The sequence below is a fragment of the Polyodon spathula genome, chromosome 6 (genome assembly GCF_017654505.1).
Source record: "Polyodon spathula isolate WHYD16114869_AA chromosome 6, ASM1765450v1, whole genome shotgun sequence".
Classification (NCBI taxonomy): Eukaryota; Metazoa; Chordata; class Actinopteri; order Acipenseriformes; family Polyodontidae; genus Polyodon; species Polyodon spathula.
In genome coordinates, this window is record NC_054539.1 from 69,310,781 (window position 1) to 69,334,363 (window position 23,583).

At 39.2% G+C, this 23,583-nt stretch overlaps 1 protein-coding gene across 7 annotated transcripts in view; it reads right to left on the bottom strand.

Annotated features, from left to right (window-relative positions):
- LOC121317540 (arf-GAP with SH3 domain, ANK repeat and PH domain-containing protein 2-like) overlaps window positions 1-23,583 on the bottom strand; it is a 73,081-nt gene that overhangs the window by 33,675 nt on the left and 15,823 nt on the right. For all 7 annotated transcript variants that reach the window (XM_041253575.1, XM_041253581.1, XM_041253580.1 and 4 more), the window contains exons 2-4: window positions 14,713-14,785; window positions 413-558; window positions 82-156 (exon numbers count right to left, since the gene is read on the bottom strand). In XM_041253575.1, coding sequence (XP_041109509.1) covers window positions 82-156; window positions 413-558; window positions 14,713-14,785 — 294 coding nt within the window. The remainder of the gene's footprint in view (window positions 1-81; window positions 157-412; window positions 559-14,712; window positions 14,786-23,583) is intronic.

The window sequence follows — 23,583 nt, forward strand, 5'->3', positions numbered from 1 at the left end:
CACCAAGGAATTCATCTTGATATTGTCTTTCTGCTTGTCAGGCCCAGTTTCATTCTATGACAATTAAAGGGAAACACTTACCCCTTTAACTCCTTTCAGGTCTCCCTTTAGCAGACTATCAAGTGGAAAAGTGATGATATTGTTCATGTTTTGAAACTGAAAGAAAATACGTAGTGTTACTATCAAAGTTACTTTCACTTCTCTAATGGCAACACCAACATTTGAATTACTGAAGACACAGGGTCTATTATTAATCTTAACAGCACTCTTAAACTGCTCTGTTACAGTGTCTTCCCACTGTATTTTATGATATTAAAAAGGTACCAAAAAAAAGCATCCTGATTTATTGGCACAATTAAAAACAGCAACAGTACAGTATCTAGACAGTGAATTTGCCATTGTGGACCCTTACCAAGTTCTTGAAAAGTGCAGTCAACTCCTTTGTAAACACAGAGAACTTGAGGAAAGCTGATCCTAAATCTGGGTCATCTCTGAAGACACAGTTATCTCCAAACTTCTCCAGCGCCTGGGTGTACTGCTCTTCATTCTCTACATGTGCTGCAAAAACATGGAGAAAAACCATAGTATTGAGGCAATTCACATAGTATTGAGGCAATTTTTTTGCAGAAACACCACCATGGTACATTGACATACAGATACTGGCGTTACTCTCTGTGGCACATTACAGTACTCAAAAATAATGATAATGCATTCAGTGCATTGTGGGAGAAAAGTGGTGCACTGACACTGTCAGAACTTCCATGTTGCACAAGGGGGCTTAGTTATTATGCTTTTCAATGCAATTTCCATTTGCTTCAACTACAGCATCAGATCAGAACATCATCCCTGTAAGTTTCTTGTCATTTTTTCTTCTTAAAATGCCGCTGCACTGCTCCTATAATACAGACAGGCAGGCAAGGCTATTCGCTGTTCCAAAGGAAGCTGGGACAATATGCTACTCTGTTCTGTGATGAACTCCTCCTCCCTGCTGTAAGTGACACCCTGTTTATATAGAGTTTTTTTTTATATTTTTATAATTCTTCAAACCAACTGGGACACTACCAACAGACAACTATAAAGAGACAGAAAATAAAACCAAATTACTACAATTCATAGATTGAGGTCTTCAATATTTAAATTTTAAAATAATAATAATAATAAACTGTACTAAGCTGCCTTCCCATAATGTTTCAAAGCCCTTTGCAAAGGGAGACCAATGCAACAGAAAACACAGAAGTCAACTGTGCCCTCTTTGTAGATCACATCAATTAGCAAAGTACGCCAGACTGGATCAAAGAAATGGTGTTAAACTGTGGCTTTGTCACCCCTCCCCTTTACAATGACTAGATAACGCCAACACCAAGGGGTGTAGTTGGTTACTACCGATACCACAGTAATTAAATTATGAAACCATCAGATTCAAGGAGATCATAAGAGAAAACTACAATGCGTCTGGGGACTGAAAAATGGGTCATTTGTCCAAATGGAATGCCCTGGAGCATAAACTTTAAAGATATTTAATTAAATACAGAAAGTGTAAAAATCCAGCAATTACAGTGCGCTCTGGTAATTATACTGCGGTCAGAAGTAATGCACTGCTGCCGAGTGCGAACGCTGACATGCACAAGAGTATAAAAGACAACAATAAAAAAAGAGAGAGGCACCCCCTGCAGAAACACTTCTGAGGGACACATAGATCAAGATGAGCTGCCACGTTATAGAGCTCAGTTCATTGCTGTTAAATCAGTCAGCCTGTACTTCCTCATCGACGTGGCTTTGTTTTTAAATTTACCTCCAGGGATTTGACTGAACTTGTAATGTGAACCTAAGGCTGTCTATGCCTATATTCCCTTTTATTCCCTTTGATGAATGAAAATGGCAACGCTGTGAATCAAACTGTGGTGACAGGAGTGGGTTTACGCTGCTACACAGGGCAGAAATACAGAGCCAAACTGCAAAGCTTTTGCAAAGACAAATTTTCACGTTAACGATACCTCCGTATTTGATAGATTCACTGCCAGATAATATGAAAGGTGAGGAACAACCATGGGCTAACAGAGATGCGTGTGATAAGGCTATATTGAAACTAGTGGGAAAACAACCACCTAACTGGGCTATCATGCAAGCCACAAAACCAGAAGAAAGGGGACAGCCCTCACTCATTCAACAGTCGTTTGTATACGATATATACTCTCCACTCTGGAATCCCAGAGCCTTTTCGTGAACATCCACCTCTCCTAGCACTCGCTTTGCAACAGTATGATACCGTTCTCTCCGAAGCGCCAAAAAAGTTTCTGAGACAACACCAGCATGTAGATGATCTCACTTGTCAACATATCATAGAGACAGTCTCCTGTTGGGCAAGATGCTGACAGACACACATCAACCACTAAGGAAAAACCTGTCGCTGCAGTAGCATGGCATGAAAGCCGTAAAAAGGTAGCATATCGGAATAGGATGGCATATCAACTGTGGCCAAAATCACACTTAAAAACGGCATGCTGGACAGTAGGAGGTGGGGCTGAAGGGAAAAGACCTATACAGAACACTTTCAAACAACAACAGATGGAGAATAAGGAAGGGCCTTATGATAAAGTAACACTGTTATTAGATTGCATCAAGATTTTGATAGCACAAGGCAAGAAAAACAGATTCAAACAGGAACAGACAAAGAATAAGGCTAAATTGTTTACGACATATCTGAGTTGCTTAAAAACTAGTTACAGACTGGTTTAAAGTGGCACAGGTAGTGTGTTTTTTTTGGTTGACTGGTTGTTTGTTAGACAAAGCCATTGTCTGCATACTGCTACCCTGGCTTAAAGAGGCACAGGTAGTGTGCTCATTTATTTATTTGTTTGTAGCAGCAGACAATGATAAACTCACAGAAATTACAAATTGGCAGATTACAAGCTACTGTGGGAAGGGTAGGATTGTAACAATTGTTTAAATTAGTGTTATACTCATTTGAAGTATTTAACAAAACAAAAACAGTTGCATAACTTGAATCGACACTCGGGTGCCTGGCAGGGGTGTACAGTTCCAGTGGGTACAGCAATGTAAACACGAGACAACACTGAGTAACATAAAAATTGAACCAGAAAAATGATTTCTATTACATGAGAGTAGATTTTGAACTTCATGCTGATTTGAACTCGGCTATCGCCAAGATCCAAGAAAAGCACCAACTAAGATGTAGCTTTGCAGTAAACTAATGTGATCCATCTGCATCTCCATCCATTTGCGTTGTTTTCCATCTGATGATGTACATATCCTTCTGTCTGGTGTTGATTGGTGAAGTGTAATGCTGGCTCCAGGGATCAGCTCATTTTGCCTCCCCAGCGAATCAGCACACACAACGGCTGTGATGCTGGCTCCGGGGATCAACCCAGTGCAGTCTCCCCAGCGCATCTGAATGACAACCGTCTGGATTGAGCTAAGTAGGATACATCTCTGGGGTCTTCAGGTGGGCACCTTAATCCATTGTATTTGATACCAGAAGGAATCACACAGATGATGGAGGGAGCAGGGGACTGTTCCACAGATTTGTACAGGAGTGCAATATGACAGGACTAACGTGACAGAATGCAGAGATAGTTCTGCTGCCTGCCATGCCTTGCTACTCCCTCTTGAAGTAATTCCTATAGAATTGCCACCAGAGCAAGGTTATTTTGATTATTTGGAGTTTGTTACTAATGTCTGTTTGCACACCACAGGATATAATTTACAACCCACACACATTCACTGATCTAGGCACATTTATTGAAAATGACCTAGTAAAAACACAGTTCCTCACTCGATTAGTTAGAATGCAGAATCACAAGTTAGATCATATGCAATTTTTGTTATGAACATGGATCCATTCTGAGGTGTACATGTGAAGGTCTAGTTTTAAACCCACATACTGAGACATGGCCACTCTGAATTGAGGAGGCTAGCTAGGTTAATTGTCTCAACCATGCTCCAAGGGATATTCAAGGCCTTTGATATTTTTTTATACCCATTCCGATCTGTGCCTTTCAACAACTTTGTCCCCGAGTTCTTTGAAAGCACTTTGGTGCTCATGGTTGAGGCTTTGCTTTGAAATGCACTACCCAGCAGAGGGAACCTACAGGAACTGCTGAATTTATCTTGAAATCATGTGAATCACTACAATTTAATACAGGTGGAGGCCACTTAACTTGGTGTGCGATTGGTTACACCTGAGCTAATTTAGGATTGTTATTATAAGGGGGGTGGACACTTATCCAACCAAGCTATTTCAGTTTGTATTTTTAAATTCATTTTCTAGAATATTTTTTTCACTTGGAAGTTGTGGGGTAGGATGTGTAGATAAATGAAAATGTATTATTTTTTTAATGCATAAAATTAAGGTCTGACTATTCCGGTTGTTTCCACTTTGAACACTTGTGAAAAGGGGGTGAATATATATACTATATAATATATACTATATGGTGTATACATATATCATATAATATATATATATATATATATATGTGTGTGTGTGATATAAGATATATTACATATATATATATATATATATATATATATATATATACTATATATATATATATATATATATACACACACACACACACACACACACACACACACACACACACACATATACATACATACATACATACATACACACAGTATCATTAAAGACAATTTATATTAAGTTAATATGCACAGCTGCTCCTGTCTCTTTTGATTGTCTTCCGGACAACATGGCCATGCAGAGTTTAATCAAATTCAAGCAAGCCGTTCTGAAAAGCCAGCCTTAAGCCAACCAATGAGTGCCCAGAGCTCAAGAATAAGCAGTAAGCACTCTCTGTCCCCATGAGCTGCAGCAGATCGCACACCCACAGTACTACGCCAAGTTCCACCACAGCTGGGTGAACAGTTCTCAAAACATGCAAGTGTGACATAAGTATTCTAATCAGCTTGTACATTAGAACCCAGCACAGACCACCGTCATGAATAATTCATCTAGCAGTGCTCTTTTCAATGAAGACTCTCATAATGGAAAGGATATGAGCTGCCTTAGAGTACACAGAACAGGCTGCATTGGGGGGAATGTGGGAGAGCCTCCTTGAAATGCCTTGATGACAGTGTCCAATTATACCATTTTTAATTTCTCTGTCAGAGTGGATCCTATCTCCTCCTGTAGAAAGACCCCTTGTGGACCTGCCCAGTCATGTCCAAATGATGCCTGTTGCTGGTGGTTGAGACCAGAATGGTACCTTATAGCGTGTTGTATGAGCCCCAGGACCCAGGGATTTTATGTTATTTTCTGCCAGTTTGTAAAAAAAATGTGAAACTTCCCCCTATTGGCTAAAGTGAGGGGGTGGAAATACACCGGTTGCTGAGCGGAGAATGTCAGGAACACAGAGGGTCTGCCTCTGCCTCTAGTAAAGCCATGTGCTGAACAGAGAATGTCAGGAACACATAGAGGGTCTGCCTCTGCCTCTAGTAAAGCCACGTGCTGAGCGGAGAATGTCAGGAACAGACAGAGGGTCTGCCTCTGCCTCTAGTAAAGCCACGTGCTGAACGGAGAATGTCAGGAACACATAGAGGGTCTGCCTCTGCCTCTAGTAAAGCCACGTGCTGAACGGAGAATGTCAGGAACACATAGAGGGTCTGCCTCTGCCACTAGTAAAGCCACGTGCTGAACGGAGAATGTCAGGAACACACAGAGGGTCTGCCTCTGCCTCTGCCTCTAGTAAAGCCACGTGCTGAACGGAGAATGTCAGGAACACATAGAGGGTCTGCCTCTGCCTCTAGTAAAGCCACGTGCTGAACGCAGAACGTCAGGAACACAGAGGGTCTGCCTCTGCCTCTAGTAAAGCCACGTGCTGAACGGAGAATGTCAGGAACAGATAGAGGGTCTGCCTCTGCCTCTAGTAAAGCCACAGAAGGATCTATATGGCTGGGATCCTTGGCCCCTTTGAAACCTGCTCTGTCCTCCAAGGTCTGCGGTCTGAAAATCCTTTCTCTATTAAAACACCCCCTGCTGGGGGGTGTTCCTCTCCTGGTTGTTGAGCAGGATCTGATGGCCTGCTTTGCCTCCTTCATCTGTGTCAGGGAATCTTTGAGACCGGTGTCAAATAGAAAGTCCTTGAAATGGTAACTCCACAAGTTGTGACTGTGTGTCGGGGGTTGAATAGGATGTCTTCATCTGCAGGCACCATCTTGCAGAGACAACACCTGCTACAGCCCTAGCATTATTGTCAATGCTGCCTGCAGTTGGATTTTTGCAGCATTTTCTCCCTCTTCTGCAAGCTGCATATCCAGTTCAATCTTCTCTGGGGTAGAGGTCAGTAGGGAAGCAGATACCTGGCTCCATAGCTTATGCTGATATTTGGCAGCATGGATTTGGCAGTTATTAATGAGCACATTTCAAGTGGAGACAGTGTAGTCCTTCTTCAGAAAGATATCGATTTCCCTGTCTGCACAGACTGGTGCACAGGATCTAGAGGATGCACTGCTGGCTGCTGCAGTCATGATAATATATATTTTCGGATGCTCAAAGGGATGATCTTTGTGGCCCGTGGGTACCCTGTAGAACTTATCTACTCTATGTAGGTTTGAAACAGCACGTGCAGGTTTTTTCCATGAAGCCTCAACGGGCCTCCAGACTGCCTTATGGAAGGGAAAACCTTCAAAGGCCTTTCTATCCGTTGCATTTAAAATGCTCAGGAAATTGTCCTCCTTAATAAAAGTCTGGTTATTAGCGATGAGAGGGGAAGACATCCTTCTCAAAACTTTCTCTGCTTTATTATACACCAGTGAAGTACCATCATCGTCCATGCTGGCTGTGTCAGCAGAGTAGTATTGCTCATGTATTCCAGGCTGTTGCGGTACCGATAGCAGCCATGGAACACTCATTGCTATGACGTCACAGTGGTCCGGACCACTGGGACCACTCACTGCCACTGTTATATTCTGATTTCACAGCTGAATTATTCATTTTCTTTATGGCTAATCACTGTTTCATTCTCATACTTACTTTACAGTAATATAATTAATGCAAGAGTTTACATATAATAATAAATGGGCTTTGGACAACTCAAGCAATTGCGCTGCGGCTGTTAGGCTATTTTACGAGTTCATAGTTTTATTACTCATTTTCCTTTAGGCTAATTATTGCTGCATTGCCTCATACTTAATGTAGAGTAATATAATTAATGCAAGTGTTTATATCTAATAAGAATGGGCTCTGGACCACTCCAGCAGTTGTACTGCGCAGCTGTCCCCACTCAGGGCGATTTAATAGTGTGTTCGGAGAACTGATTTTTCAGAAATGTTCTTTTTTTCTATTGGGTAAATATTTCCTTTTTTTGAAAACCTAACTTGCTGATTATAAAAGGGTGGTATTTCCATCACGAAAGCTAAAAACAAACAAAAAAGTTTAATATAGAAGTGAAACATTGGCTTTATCATATGTACAGTGCACAACCAATTTGCAGGTAGCTGAATCCACAGTTTACTGGGACGATTATTCCTGGCCCATCAGCCTGGGCCACACCAAAAACAATAAACAGTCTTCATTCACACAGCAGCTTATCTGACTCAGCGGTCAGCCTTGTCCATGTCTCCGCCTACCCGGACGTCAATCAATTCCGGCTGAGGCAAGCTTACCGCTTACGCATGCACGCACGCACGCCAGTATAAACCCCAGGTTTTCACAATATATAATAGAAACTGCTATTCCACAAATTTAAAGTTTACACCACTCTAATTTAAATTGTATGTTTTTTATAGATAAATGTTGTAAACTGTAAAAAAATAGAATCCAAGGACGTTTATACACACTTGAATTGTTTCATACTTGTTTTGTAGCACTAACGGAGAGTTTGGTTTTACTTTTACAAAAAAATACAGTGCAAGCACAGGAGCTTTATAAGTACTGTATGTCCCAGTTTCAACTTAAATGGGTTTAAATACGGTAATGTAAAAAAAAAAAAACAGCGTTTGCAAGTCAAACTGCACTATGGCAGAAATGGGAGGTACAACCTTACCATGTTATAACCAATTATGCACTGTAACGGGTCGCATTGTAACGGGGTAGCACTGTATTATGATCGCCTTAAATACAAAATAATAATAATAATAATAATAATAATAATAAATTTCCTGTACAGTTTCATAGCTCCATGGGATGACTAATGCAGTACACATCATGCAGGCTATTGTTTTTGTACTAGTCATATTAACACGTTCAATGGCTGGGTTTGATTTTTTTTTTTTTTTTTTTAAGTTATTTTTTATATGTTTATAGAATTTTTTGATTGTTTTTGACATTTTTTGGGCGTGCACTTAAGTGTTGTTTGTTTTTGTCTGCAGCGTGAGAAAACTGATGTGCAGGGGTGTGCCTGACTCTTTACACCTGAAAATTCCCTGGATTTATGGTGAGCTTTACTTATTATTCATTTTCCTTTTGGCTCACTATTGTTTCATTTTATCATACTTAAGAACAGAAGAAAGGTTATAAAACGAGGGGAGACCATTCGGCCCGACTTACTCATTTGGTTGTTAGTAGCTTATTGATCCCAGAATCTCATCAAACAGCTTCTTGAAGGATCCCAGAGTGTCAGCTTCAACAACATTACTGGGAAGCTGGTTCCAGACTCGCACAATTCTCTGTAAAAATGGCCTCCTATATTTTGTTCTGAATACCCCTTTATCTAATCTCTATTTGCGACCCCCGGTCCTTGTTTCTTTTTTCTGGTCGAAAAAGTCCCTTGGGTCGACATTGTCAATACCTTTTAGAATTCTGAATGCTTGACTCAGATCACCGCGTAGTCTTCTATGTTCAAGACTTTGTTCAAGAATCCAATTATTTTAGCCTGTCTGCCTATGACATGTTTTTTAAACCAGGAATAAAGTCTGGTCGCTCTTCTTTACACTTTCTAGAGCAGCAATATACTTTTTGTAGTGAGGTGACCAGAACAGAACACAATATTCTAGATAAGGTCTTACTAATGCATTGTAGTTTTAACATTACTTCCCTTGATTTAAATTCAACAGTTTTCACTATATAACTTCACACTAATAGAAGTAATGCAAGTATTTATATATTAGTGGCATTAGCACCGGCAGGTCCAGTATGAAAGATTTTAAATATACTGTGATTGAAATAAAAGAAAAAAAAAACATTGCAAAACGTTAGATTGGTTTAATAATCACAAGTTGGTGCAGTACATTTCTATCCCCTAACCTGCAATTTCATGGACTTTCTGCACGACTGAAGGTAAGTATGTGGTTAACAAAGCATGCATACTTGGCATGACAGCTAGTAGAGGAAAATTACATCACAGCCTCATCCATTACAGCTATATCAGTGCGTGCAAAGTAATTTATCTCAGACTATAGTGCACTCCAAAGGTGGTGAAATGAGGCAGTTGAACTATAAGGCTGAAGCTGCTTCATTGGTATATGGTAAAACGATGTATCATTGTATTTCTGTATATAGTTGACTTTTAGGGTTTATGTTAATTAAATGGCCTTAAATTGTGTTGAGCTGTGTTATCTTTATTGTGAGGTGACAGGGATCTCACAGTACATTGTAAGTGACATGTTACAATTAACATGTACTGTGTCACATAATTGATCAATGCATAAGAAAGTTATAAAAGACAGAATAGCAAGCATTAAAAGGAAATTAGATACATTTGGTTTGTTTTATATGGTTGGGACTCTGGTTAACCCCTGCAGGATAGCACAACTGTGCGAGAACAATATTGACCATTCATTTTACATTCTCTTACATTTTCCAGTAATTCTTATTCTGTTTTGTTGTTTTTTTTAAACAAATCATAGATTTTATGTAAATTAGTTCTGTGGTCCAGACGACAGGCCACAGAACAATACAACCCCTTCTCTGTGTTGTCGGTCTAAAAGCCTTAGTGCCTTCAGAAACTTGTGAGCTGGTTAAATAAAATGTGGTTTTATTCTGCATTGATCAGCGTTATAGTAACTCATCAATTTTTAAAGAATTCATGGCAATGTTTTAACACTGTTTGTTTATTCTGCCATCTGTGCTGTGCAACTCTTATGCCAGTGCTCGGTGTGTATATATTAATTCTGAAGCTTTCCAACGTTACGGCTTTCAAAATAAGTTATAGGCAACAGTGTGCTGCACACCAGGTGGATAGTGCTGCGTGCAGTCCATCAAAGAAATGCTTTTGGAGTTTTTTGGTTCATCTATTTGTTTAAAACAGCAAACCTCAAGGTAAGCTTTTTCTTTAAATGCATCCATTTCTACAATGGCAATAAATGTTCCTCGTAATTAGAGGGTGTTTTCTAATTAATGGGTTGATTGCTTAATTATTCTTTGGATCAGTTTGGCTGGAGTGGCTACATGGTCATCTTGAGGTTTAGGACTCAACTGCAGGTTAGCCATGTCATTCCATTGAATTTCACAGGATCCTACTTCTGAGCACTTCACAGTGCAACAGCTCATTAAACAGCTCCAGGAGGAGCAGTTTAACAAGAAGTGTCTCTGCCAAAGACTGAAATTACATGTGGTGCACTGAAGTGGTTCACAGCAACAGGAAATGAGTGAAAATTTAATATAGGAAATATATATATCTATATATATATTATATATATATAATATATAATATATATATATATTTATTTATAATGTGTAAAAAACATACATCTAGTCTAGTTAAGTACATTTTTTTATGTTCATCCGATCAAATTAAACGTGTTTAAAACATGATTTATGGTAAATAACTAAACATGACAAGATACAGGATAATTATTTTTTATCTAAAATGTTTTACCTTTGAATGAACTACTTCAATTAATTACATGAATCCTACTGTCTAAAGGACCACAGGACATGAGTTTCAATTCTCACTACTACTGAGGCAGCACTCTCTCAAGCAAAGAATTACATTCACTTTTAACAGCGATTTTATGACAGAAGCTGTGCAGCTTAAAACCAGTCAATGAATAAATACATTGCTCAATGAACTCCTCACTGCATTACCAAACACGTGTTAAACTTTTCCATTCAGTTTAATGTTAAGACTCACTGAGGGAAAATTTGGATTTTAACATAATCAAGTGACCTATCATATCTATCTGAACCAGACGGTTGGTATTCCAAATGGTTGAAGAAACCGAGTCCTCAACCCTGAGCTATGCACAAAAATGTGAACACACACGCCATAAAATATTAGTCTAGGTTAATAAAACTACTCTAATGTACAATACAAGTTCACATTTTGGTAACAAACATCAATTAAAAGTTTCATTAAATTCAGGGGAACGGTTCTCACGATACAGCCTTCACTTGACTTGAGTCAAAATCTATGGCAAGCCAAATGATCATTTAAAGATATCTCAAATTGCATTTTAAGATATCTTGAAATATTTAGAGAGATCTGTAAATCATTTGCAGATCTATTTAAATGAATGAGATATCTGTAAATAAACCCTTTTGAAGCTATCTTATTTTAATTTTGAGATATCCAAAAATGAAACAAAAGATCTCTAAAATTGATGTACAGATATCTTTAAATAATGTCTTGCTAGCATGGTACGACAAACTGCCATTTAGAGATACTGTAAAGCCATAAATATTTGCGAATTACACCCATAAAAACTAATTTCCCTCCAGAAACACTGGCGACCTGTTGCAATATAACAAGTATGTATTGTTAGTAGAATTTGATACTTGTGTCAAAAACGCATGACATTTTTTCATAGGCAAAATATTATACAATAAAAGGCTTGCAACTATTTATGGTTTCACAGTACCTTGAAATAACTTCCTGTTCATTTAGAGACATCTCGAAATAATTTGAAAAATCTTGAAACAACTTCTTGTTCATTTAGAGATAATCAGAGATAGTGATTTAGAGATATCTGAAAAGGATGTAGAATATATCTCAAACATTTTCCAATATCTTAAAATGATTTAAATATATCTGAAAATACATTTTAGATATATCATTTAAAGCTCCATTTAAAAGATATCTGGAATCCATTTTAAAGATATCTCTAAATATATTTTAGATATCTTAAAATATTTAGAGATACAGTAGATGCCGCTAATTAGCAATCTTTCGGTTCCCAGCAAAAACTTATTAACCGAATGTTGTTATTAAGCAAAAAGACACACTTTCAAGTAGTACAGTATTTGGAAAAACGATGTATACTGTTGTTGCAAAAACAGCGCACTGAAATACACGTCATGGTTCACTATAGTGTTATAAAATTAAACACCAAATATCAGAACAAAAAACTGTTTACTAATACTACAAAAAAAAGTATACCCAGTAGTGTATTGTACACTATCAATATCCAGTAAACACGCTCGGTATACAGGACACATTTAATACTGAAGCATCATTTTAAAAGAAGTAGACGTAGTTGTCCAATGTTTTTTTTTTTTTTTTTTTTTTTTTACGATTCGCCACCTCCAGCTGTAAATCAGCTTTGTGGCCAATTTCAAAATGCGGGATACAGATTTTGAGATGCCAAACTCTTCTGCTACCATACTTGTTTAGCACCGGGCTCACGTAGTGCTTTCAGAATCCGAAATTTATCAGCTATAGAAACGTCTACACGTTTTGAAGCCATGATGACAGACGACAATCAGACTCAATAAATGTAGAGCTACTCTATATAATCGTGTGCGTGCCGTAGTCATAGAAATAAAAAATAAAAAAAGTTGTCATTAAGCGACGTGCAGTTGCTAATACCCAAAATCCATTAACATTAAAGTCAATGGGATGGGATTGGTTACCGTGAAAATATTGTTAATAACCAAAAGTTGTCTTTATCAGGGTTGTTAATAACCGGCATCTACTGCGTCTATAAAGTAATTTGAGATACCTCTAAATGACAAATTTGGCTTGCCAGAAACATCTGCTTATGAAAGTCTAAATAAAGTATCATGACAACAGGATATGCGATTTCACCAGCGGTGAATGTTGTTGCAATGCTTTAAATCTGTGAATCAAGTCTGTGAAACAGTAAAACTGCAGACGAAGCAGCAAAATCGCTGCATAGCAGCAGCAGCTGACATGGAAAGAGGAGCGAGCTGGAAAACGTTATTCAGGTTTAGCACAGCAGAGGTGTGGCCGTGTACCAAACGTTATTGTTAAAAACAAGGAATACATAAATAATGCATGGAAAAAGCCATGAGGTATTATCATCATGTTAGTGACTTTAAAAGTTAATGTTCACTACACCCCCCCCCCCCCCCCCCCCCCCCCCCCCCCCCCCCTTTGGTAAACTACTGTAACAGATAAATAAGAGGGTGGAAGTCACCAGCTTTCACACTTTACAGTTGGAGTATTTTGTAACTAATGTAAATTCAGAAGAGCCCTACACAATGTACTCAAAAAAATTTAAACTCAAAACAGCTGCCAGTCAAAAAAAAAAAAAAATTCAGCCCCCAGAAGATTTTCATTTATTTGGAGTCACTTATGGTGAATAACCATTATAGTTGTCGCAGTGGTGCCCTACAATACAAGAAAAGAGGGAGGCTATTTGGGGAAACAAGCAAGAAGTTGGTGAACTTTTTGGATCATGTTACTATAGCACTGCAGGATCATTTAGGAAAAGCTGCCTTCTGACACTAAAGCCGTCACCCCTCCCACCCCAACAGGACAGCACACAACTTTAAACCAGCAGCTCACTTCGTAACCAGCTGTCACTGGACACTACAGCCACAAAAAGCAGCTGCACAGAGAACAAAAGTAGCACTGTTGCTAAAAAAAAAAAAAGAAACTCTTTCATGGCAGTATTGTTTTTCACTGAAAAACGCAAGTGGGTCAACTGCCCTTTCTGAAGAAAACTAATTCTGACACAATCCAACATACTTCCTTCAAAATAACCTAGAGTACAGTGGAAAGAGTAACCAACAAAATGATACATTGATGCAATCATGTTCTACTGCTAGTTTTTTTAGAACAGACTTTTGTGCATATTTCATGTCACATGAAATAATGTGTGACCGTTAAAAATGATACACAGTTGTGTTAGTCTTGCTTTGATGGTTTCTAACTCAGTATTTTAACATTAAAAGTATTACCATTAATTGGTCAGTGTCGATACAAAACTGTGTTACAATTGTAACAGGTTCATCCATACATCCCCATATTCTGAAACACTCAATAACTTGGATTAGAGGTTCTGCAGGTACGAGTAAAAATTCTTCCCAGACCAAATGAAGTAAGTCTTTAGGAAGTGCCTGGCCCATGGAATAAAGTTTGGGTGTCCCTGCGCTATATTGTTTGTAGATGTAAATAAGCTTGTAAGAGTATGGTGGATACCAGAATACTCCCTTGACTTGTCTTTGGCACGCCACATTCTCTCCATGCTATTGTGCAACTCACCCTAAAGCAGCAATACTAGGCAGGAGTATCAATACTAATCATTGTCATAGCATCTACAGAACAAGCCTGTTGTAACAGGTATACAGATAGCTATTCCAAGAATGTGACAGCTAAGAAAGGACCGCAACCCACCAAGTCGTTAAGCCATTCAATCCTCTCCCTCCTGACTCCTATTGCTTCCTATCCTGTTTGATACATGCTGCAGACTGCTAGCTGTCTGAAACCCAATCCATTACTAATGCCATTATTTGAATGGGTCTATCCCATGTAATTCTTGTACAATCCTGTACTCATGCTGCAGGACCAAAGGGTGCAAGCACCGAAATGCTAGAAGATCCCTGCCACTTACCCATGCCAGACGTGTAAATTGCTTTGACGGACTTCTTCATTTTGTACAGGACACCTCTGTCAACATCTAGCGCCTGGAAGAAAGTGAACGAGTACATTGTTAAAGCAGGAGCTATGTGCTTTCAGTAATAGAGAACAAACACATTTGGGGATTTTCTTTACAATGCATGAGATAAGCAGCCTGTTATAAACTTAGAATAGACAGATGGGTGTTTGTTCAGTCATTCCAACAAGAAGTTTATTTGCCTGTCAGTGACACTGTGTGTGTCTTGACCAGCTCACAGAAATGCTGGGGAAAACTGTGCTGTAGAGCAATGAAACATGGCAGTAGTCAACAAAAGAAGACCAAGACAGAATAGGGCAGGGGTCTCCAACCATAGTCCTGGAGAGCTATAGGGTCTTCTGGTTTTCGTTTCAACCGAGCTCAGTTACTTAATAGCATCAATTATTGGCTTAATTAGTCAGGATTAACAGATGAGCCAGATCTTTAGCCATTGATGACAAGACACCTATAAAAGCTAAGGATCTGGGGCTCTCCAGGACCAGGGTTAGAGACCCTTGGAATAGGATATGGTTAGTATTGTAGCATCACTGTGTATCAATGAATCAAGATACTGCCTTTACAACAACAAAAACGTGTGTATTGTTTACCTTGTTGTTAATCTTCTTGATAGTTGCAGGGATGGAAATAAGATTCCCATTCCATAGCTGTTTGACTCATTCCTGGTTTTACTACGAGTTTAAAAAGACACAGCTGAGATTGTTACCTATACACTATGGCTAATGAAGCTTGTAGTAAAATCTGGAATGGTTGAACTGCTATGCAAGAGTCTTATCTCCATCCCTGTAGTGGTACAAAAACTGGCTCTTCCTGCCCATTAGCTCTTGTCTTTCAACAAAACAATACACTATGAAGGATATTTTTTCTTATTACACATTCCACAAAGTAGCACGCCAGCATTGCAATATGTACGGTATTTTGACCTGCATACTGTGGTACATATTGTATCATAACTTAGTGTATTGTTATACGGCTATTTGACAAATGCACATTATATATATTAAATTGTGGCTGAGCGCAGGATCACCCAGGCTTCTAAGTGACAGGGTTGAGACCAGAGGCTACACTCCCTTGACAGGAGGCCTGACCTTAACCTACCATGACAGGAGTTCCTAGACCCCGTCACTACAGAACAGCTTATTACTGCATCAAAAAAATACGTGAACATTTCAAGTACATTGCCTTTCAATTAAACATTAACAAAAGCATTACAAGGGTTGTACTATTACTTTGTTTTTGTATTGTACTACACTATGAGGACACACACCAGAAAATATGCATGGCAAAACCTTTTGAAAATGTGTTGTCTTTGAAAAAGTGATGCCTTTATGGCTGATCTATACTCTGCTGGAAGCTGAAACGATCAGTACGAGCAACCCTTATTTATTTGTTGTCTTTCAAAGAATGAAGCCTAGCGAGTGATCGAGAAATTGGAAAGGTGTTCATTTTAAAAGACATTCAAAAGAGTCTCAGGTCTAACATAAAAGGCACCCTTTTTTCCATAACAGCAAAGCACTACTGTACATATTTTAGCATGTTTAAATAACTAATGTGAGCGTGATTTCAAAAGGGAAGACCCGTTCTCTGAAGGCCTGTGTAACCATAGCAACAAACCAACACCTCCATCACAGGCGAGGCAGATCTGCTCCTTTTCATTCTCCCTGAAAATGACTACTGCACCAATCAGCAAGGGCATACATACGGACATTTTCCTACCTTGCATTCAAGATTATAATTAATTCAGCAATCTGCGCTGCTTCAGAATCAAACTATTTTATTACAAGTAGAGACGTGTTACAAAAAAAAGGCAGGAAAACAAGTTTCATTACTTTGAGTTGATCTTAGATTATATTAATGTCTTACAGGACTGACACATTGAATAAGGCACATTTTATATACAGTACATAAGGCGTCCTATTTAAAGCTTTACCCAGGAGTCATTTAAAGAATGTTTTGTTAATTAAATACATTTTGATATTGCACTGTTTTTCGCAGTTTCATGAATGCCAGAACATCTACCAAAACATACTTAGGATCCAAAAAATAACTTATGACACCAAATTTTAAGATAAACCAAAATAGCACCATATGATTCACTAATAACCCCACCCAAAGTTTGACACAAATGTAATCCAAATCTGTCAGTTTAGGCCACTTACTGTATGTAATTTGGCATGAAATAACCAACGCTTGAAAAGTATAAATCATGGAAACCTCTGTATCAGTACTCTGTTGAACAGTGTGTGCTAAAAACACATAAAACAAACATTACTACATTACTTAAACCAAGAAACAAAAAACTGTGGGTTGAATCATAACGATACAAAAACATGCCATTCTAAACCCATTCAGCATGCCCTGTACTGTAGAGAACAGCTTGAAAACACGGTACGGTACGGTCCGAAAAAGTTAATCGTGCTGCAAGAGTATGGGCTGTCGCAGTATACAAAGAGAATTCACTATGTCGTCGTATACAAAGAGAATTCTATATGTCAACGTATACAAAGGGAATTCTCCATGTCGACGTATACAAAGGGAATTCTCCATGTCGACGTATACAAAGGGCATTCTCCATGTCGCAGTATACAAAGGGCATTCTCCATGTCGCAGTATACAAAGAGAATTCTCCATGTCGCAGTATACAAAGAGAATTCTCCATGTCGCAGTATACAAAGAGAATTCTCCATGTCGCAGTATACAAAGGAGATTCTCCATGTCGCAGTATACAAAGGAGATTCTCCATGTCGCAGTATACAAAGGGGATTCTCCATGTCGCAGTATACAAAGGGAATTCTCCATGTCGCAGTATACAAAGGGAATTCTCCATGTCGCAGTATACAAAGGGAATTCTCCATGTCGCAGTATACAAAGGGAATTCTCCATGTCGCAGTATACAAAGGGAATTCTCCATGTCGCTGTATACAAAGGGAATTCTCCATCTCTGACCAACCCTTTCAAGTGTTTCCACCAGTAAAACAACCAAAACAAAAAAGGATAAAAAGAAAGCACTTATCTGGCTCTCAGGTTTAAAAATACAAATCCTATAAGCATCTAAGCCAGGACAGTAGTCTGTTGCCTTTACGCATTCTTGAATCAATACAATGTTCAGTAAAATGCAGGGAGCTTTCATTTACAATTATTTTTCTTGCGATTCATACAATAAAAATAGTTCACCCTTGGTTTTTTTGTTACTACTGATATGACCCATGGGGGGCACAGACACATATCATATACTGTATGCATCAGCCTTGATGCTTCTCTTGCCTGACTTCAGCCATTCCAACTCCCATCGATATTCTGCTTCAGTTTCAAATCGTGCTTGATAAATGGTTTGTTGGTAGTAATCTCCTGAATGCATTACTGCTAACAGCCTTCACTTGCAGCACACAGCTGCCTTAGGAACTATGGAATCTCTTTAAGAGTGAAAGTCCAAATTGATCTTGTACAGTGGCTCTCAAAAGTATTCACCCCCTTGGACTTTTCCACATTTTATTGTGCTACAACATGGAATCAGAATGGATTTAATTAGGAGGTTCTGTCACTGATCAACACAAAAAAAGTCGTAACGTCAAAGTGAAAAATAAAATCTACAAATTATTCTAAATTAATTAGAAAAACAAAACAGAAAATAACTGATTGCACAAGTATTCACCCCCTTGAGTCGATATTTGGTAGAGGCACCTTTGGCAGCAATTACAGCCATGAGTCTATTTGGATAAGTCTCTACCAGCTTTGCACATCTGGACACTGCAATTTTTGCCCATTCTTCTTTGCAAAATTGCTCAAGCTCCGTCAAGTTGTATGGGAACCTTTGGTGAACAGCAATTTTCAACTCTTTCCACATATTCTCAAATGGATTGAGGTCCGGGCTTTGACTGGGCCACTCCAGGACATTGACCTTTTTGTTTTAAGCCACTCCAGTGTGGCTTTTGCTGTATGTTTGGGATCATTGTCCTGCTGGAAGATTAATCTTCTCCCACATCCCAGGTCTCTTGCAGCAGGTTTTCCTCCAGGATTTTTCTGTACTTTGTTGCATCCATTTTACCCTCTATCACCACAAGTTTCCAGGCCCTGACGCAGAGAAGCATCCCCAACACGTGATGCTGCCACCACCATGCTTCACGGTAGGGATGGAGTTCTCAGCACGATGTGCGGCGTTAGGCTTGTGCCAAACACAGCGCTTAGCGTTGAGGCCAAAAAGCGATATTTTGGTCTCCGACAATAGAATCTTCTTCCACTTGATCTCAGTCTCCCACATGCCTTCTGGCAAACTCTACCCGAGATTTGATGTGAGTTTTTTTCAAAAATGGCTTTCTTTTTGCCACTCTCCTATAAAGGTCAGTTTTGTGAAGCACCCGGGCTATTGTTGCCGTATGCACAGTGTCTCCCAGCTCAGCCATGGAAGACTGTAACTCCTTTAGAGCTGCCATAGACCTCTTGGTGGCCTCCCTGACTAGTGCCCTTCTGGATACTCAGTTTTTGAGGACGGCCTGTTCTAGACAGATTCACAGTTGTGCTATATGCTCTCCATGTCTTAATAATGGACTTTACTGTGCTCTGGGGGACATTCAGCCTTGGAAATGTTCTTATATCCTACTCCTGATTGGTGCTTTTGAAAACCCTTATTCCGGATTTGCTTTGAATGTGCCTTTGTCTTCATGATGTAGTTTTTGTTAGGAAATGTAATAACCAACTGTGGGACCTCCCAGAGACAGGTGTATTTAACCTGAAATCATGTGAAACACCTTAACTGCACACAGGTGGACTCTATTCAACTAATTATGTGATGTCTAAAGACAACTGGTTGCACCAGAGCTTATTTAGGTGTGTCATAACAAAGGGGTGAATACTTATGCAATTATTTTCTGTTTTATATTTGTAATTAAGAACTATTTGTAGATTTTATTTTTCACTTTAGCATTATGCACTTTTTTTGTGTTGATCAGTTGCAGAAACTCCTAATTAAATCCATTTTGATTCCATGTTGTAGCACAATAAAATGGGGAAAAGTCCAAGGGGGGGTGAATACTTTTGAGAGCCACTGTATTCTAGTGTTTCTTCCAAAGACATTATTGCTATGCAGTGTTCGCAATAAGAGTCAAAAAGCACAGCAAGCACATTAGCCTTAAGCAATAATATACCAACTCTAAACTGACTGCCTTCTTTACCTTTCCCAAATGTTAACTGTCACTGAAAATGCTGATTAAAAAATACTGTACTGCAAGGATTGGCTTTAGCCAACCTAAACAAAAACTAAAAAAGAAGCTTGATTAAATCGCACTGCTTCTTACTGTATGACTTCTATTTAAAACCCTTTATTTGCTGCTGACTTTGCATATTAGATAACATATCACTGCGACAGTTAGATAACAATAAATACAATGGCAACATTTAAAGCTTGCTTGTGCCGAGTGCCCGATCTTGACATTGCCTTTTGTGCTCCCGTTGGTTGGGGAGGAAGATCATCTGGGCATTGGTGACGTCATAGCGATTTTGTGAGCCCCTACTGGTCATACAGCCAAGGAGAGAAGGCCGGCCCTTTGAACTTCAGTCCTCCTCACTGGTAAGAGGTGAGAGGGTTCACTCATTATTACTAAGGTACACATCTAGCAAGTGTCAAATGGCGCTGTATGCCCCTCACCCCGACCCCAAAGCACATCCTCAGAAAAGCAAACAATCCTCCAATAAAAATTTGCTGCCACACAGTAGTTTGGGTGGGTTTAAAGCATACAGAACAGATCAATGCGAGTCAGGTCAGGAAGGAGGGACATTGCCCAGCCGCACTGGGAAAATTATTATTATTTTTTTTTTCTCCACAGGGAAAGGGGTCAAGTCAACGTGAAGTGAGGAACCATGTCCAGTGTTTTTCCAGTGTTTTTTTTTATTTTGCAAGGTGTTTTATTGGTTAAAACCTAAAATCAAAAGCTCTATATATATAATATACAATACACCTCCCCCATTTTGAACTAGCAGAAGTGGGGTTAGTGATTTGTCTGATTGCGTTTTCTTGGTCTGTTCGGTTTTCTGGATGGCTGCCTGTAACATCAGCTCTGACCCCGTCTCATTGTTCTCACTATGGAGCAATTTGATGACAGCATGTCTAGCAACCCCCTCTGGATACACAAAGGAGCCGTGATCCAACATGTTTCGTGCACACACGATACACTTTGCAGGGATTTACAGCAACCGTTTTCCTTTCGCTGAGCTTTAGAGGGATACAGAAAAATGTCAACTAAAACATAGGTCAGTATCCATTACTGCATACCTTCAACAATGCAGACCTGTTTGTAGGTCTAGGTAACTTCACTTAACTTGGTAGACTGGAAAATCATGCATGGGTACTGCCACTAATAAAACGTATTACTTAAGGACACCGAGTTAGTTAAGGGCTTAAAGTTATATTTGTGTAACGTGTGCCTAGAACAAAAGGACATAATTCTGAGTGTGCATCTTTACACTGCTATAGAAGTACTGTATATACAGTGCCTTTAGGAAGTATTCACCCCCCTTATACATTTTCACAGTTTGTGGAGTTAAAACTTGAAATCTTGATGCATTTAAATGGGATTTGTTTTCCTTTGATTTACACAACCTACTCAACACTTTAAATGTGTGAAAAAATGGGGGGGAGGGGGGGGGGGTGAAAAAACAAATCAATTAAAGATAAAAACCTGAAAAGTCTTCATTAGATAAGTTTTCACCCCCTTTGCTATGACACTCCTAAATAAGCTCAGATACAACCAATTGCCTTCAGAATTCACACAGTAAGTTAAATCGAGTCCATCTGTGTGTAATAAAAGTAGCTCACATGATTTCAGATTAAATACACCCGTCTCTGTAAGGTCCACAGTTGGGTAGTGCATTCAAAGCAAAGATACTACCATGAAGAACAATGAGCTCTCAAAACAACTCCAGGATAAAGTTGTGGAAAGGCACAGATCAGGGGAGGGGTATAAAAAGATTTCAAAGGCACTGAATATCCCTTGGAGCACAGTCAAGTCGATCATTAAGAAGTGGAAGGTATATGGCAATACCCAGAATCTGCTTAGAGCAGGCCGTCCTCACAAACTGAGCAGCCCGGTAAGAAGGGCACTGGTCAGAGAAGCCACCAAGAGGCCAATGACAACTCTGAAAGACCTACAGCATTCCATGACTGAGATGGGAGAAACTGTCCATTTGTCAAAAATAGCTCAAAGACTCCATAAATCTGGCCTGTATGGAAGGAATGAAGCCATTCCATGCTTGGAATTTGCAAAAAGGCATGTGGGAGACTCTGAAAAGATGTGGCAAAAAATTCTGTGGTCCGATTAAACAAAAATTGAACTATTTGGCCTAAATGCAAAACGTTAATTCTGGCGCAAACCCAACACAGCACATCACCCAGGTAACAACATCCCTACTGTGAAGCATGGTGGTGGCAGCATAATGCTATGGGGACGCTTTTCATCTGCAGGGACTGGGAAGCTTGTCAGGGTAGAGGGCAAAATGGATGAAGCTAAATACAGGCAAAATTAATGTCCTAGAGTGGCCCAGTCAAAGCCTGGACTTGAATCTGACTGAGAATCTGTGGCAAGTCTTGACGATTGCTGTCTACCAACGATCCCCATCCAACTTGACAAAGCTTGAACAATTTTGCCAAGAATAAGTGAATATTGCACAATCCAGGTGTGCAAACACGGTAGAGACTCACCCCAAAAGACAGCTGTAATTGCTGCCAAAGGTGATTTTACCAAGTATTGACTGGGGGCAGGGGGGGGGTGATTAGGCCTTTTCGTTCAAGGGATAAAAAAAACAACAAAAAGAAAAATCAGAGTGTATTATATCTATAAAAAGAGCAACAAACAGCAAGGCATGCAATAGGCCCTTAAGAGCTTAGAAACGCCAGAGGATTGCCTATGTAAGACACATTGTGCATTTCAATTGCATGGTTTGGGGAAGATGCAATGTTGTAAAAGTTACATTACAGCATTGAAAACACACGTGTTAGTCCACCCTCATTCTCCCCAGAGGCTTGCCACTCATTTGCAATAATGAAGACTTGTATTAATTAGATTGATTTCAATAAAACTTGGTTTTACACAATACAGACTGTCTGATTGTTATTCTTTTACAAGGGATGCATTCTAAAGAACATGTTATTTTTAAACTATGTGAGAGCAGCTACTGAATATAGTATGTTATTCTGTATGTTGTAACTGAAACAAAAGACCTGTTTATTTACCTGTGCATCGTCTACAAGCTTTAATCTTGCTGTGGTAGGAGAAAATAATGACCGATATAAACCAGTAGGAGTAGGGTGTATTCCAAGAACGCCAACAGGATTATGTTCAATTAAATACCTAGTTATAAATGATCAAGATGATTAAAGTGAATTATTATGTGTTAAATTATGATTTGTGTTCCTGCGTCACACGATTGAATTGGAGTTTACTTGTATTTTGTTTTATTTCTACATATAAAACACATGCATCTGTCTTCATTTCAAGCAACTAAAGACACGTATCTCCTGTAAAAAACAGAATACAACAATAAACAGATAGTGAATGTCCTCCTGGTTGTGGAAATTCAGATTTGAAGCGATTCTATTAAAACAGATTCTTACTCTAAAAAGACGAAAAGATTGTTCCTCTTCCTTGATACCACCTGACTGTGCTTGGTCTGCTCTGTCAGTGCAACGGGCATCATGCTGGGGAGAGGCAGGCTCCCACTCACAGCACACAGGAAACAGCATGTCCTGCAGAGCAGTCTCATGATGCAAAACTTCATGAAGAAAACAAGTGTCCACGTTGTTTCCTTGCGTTACAGTTCTGT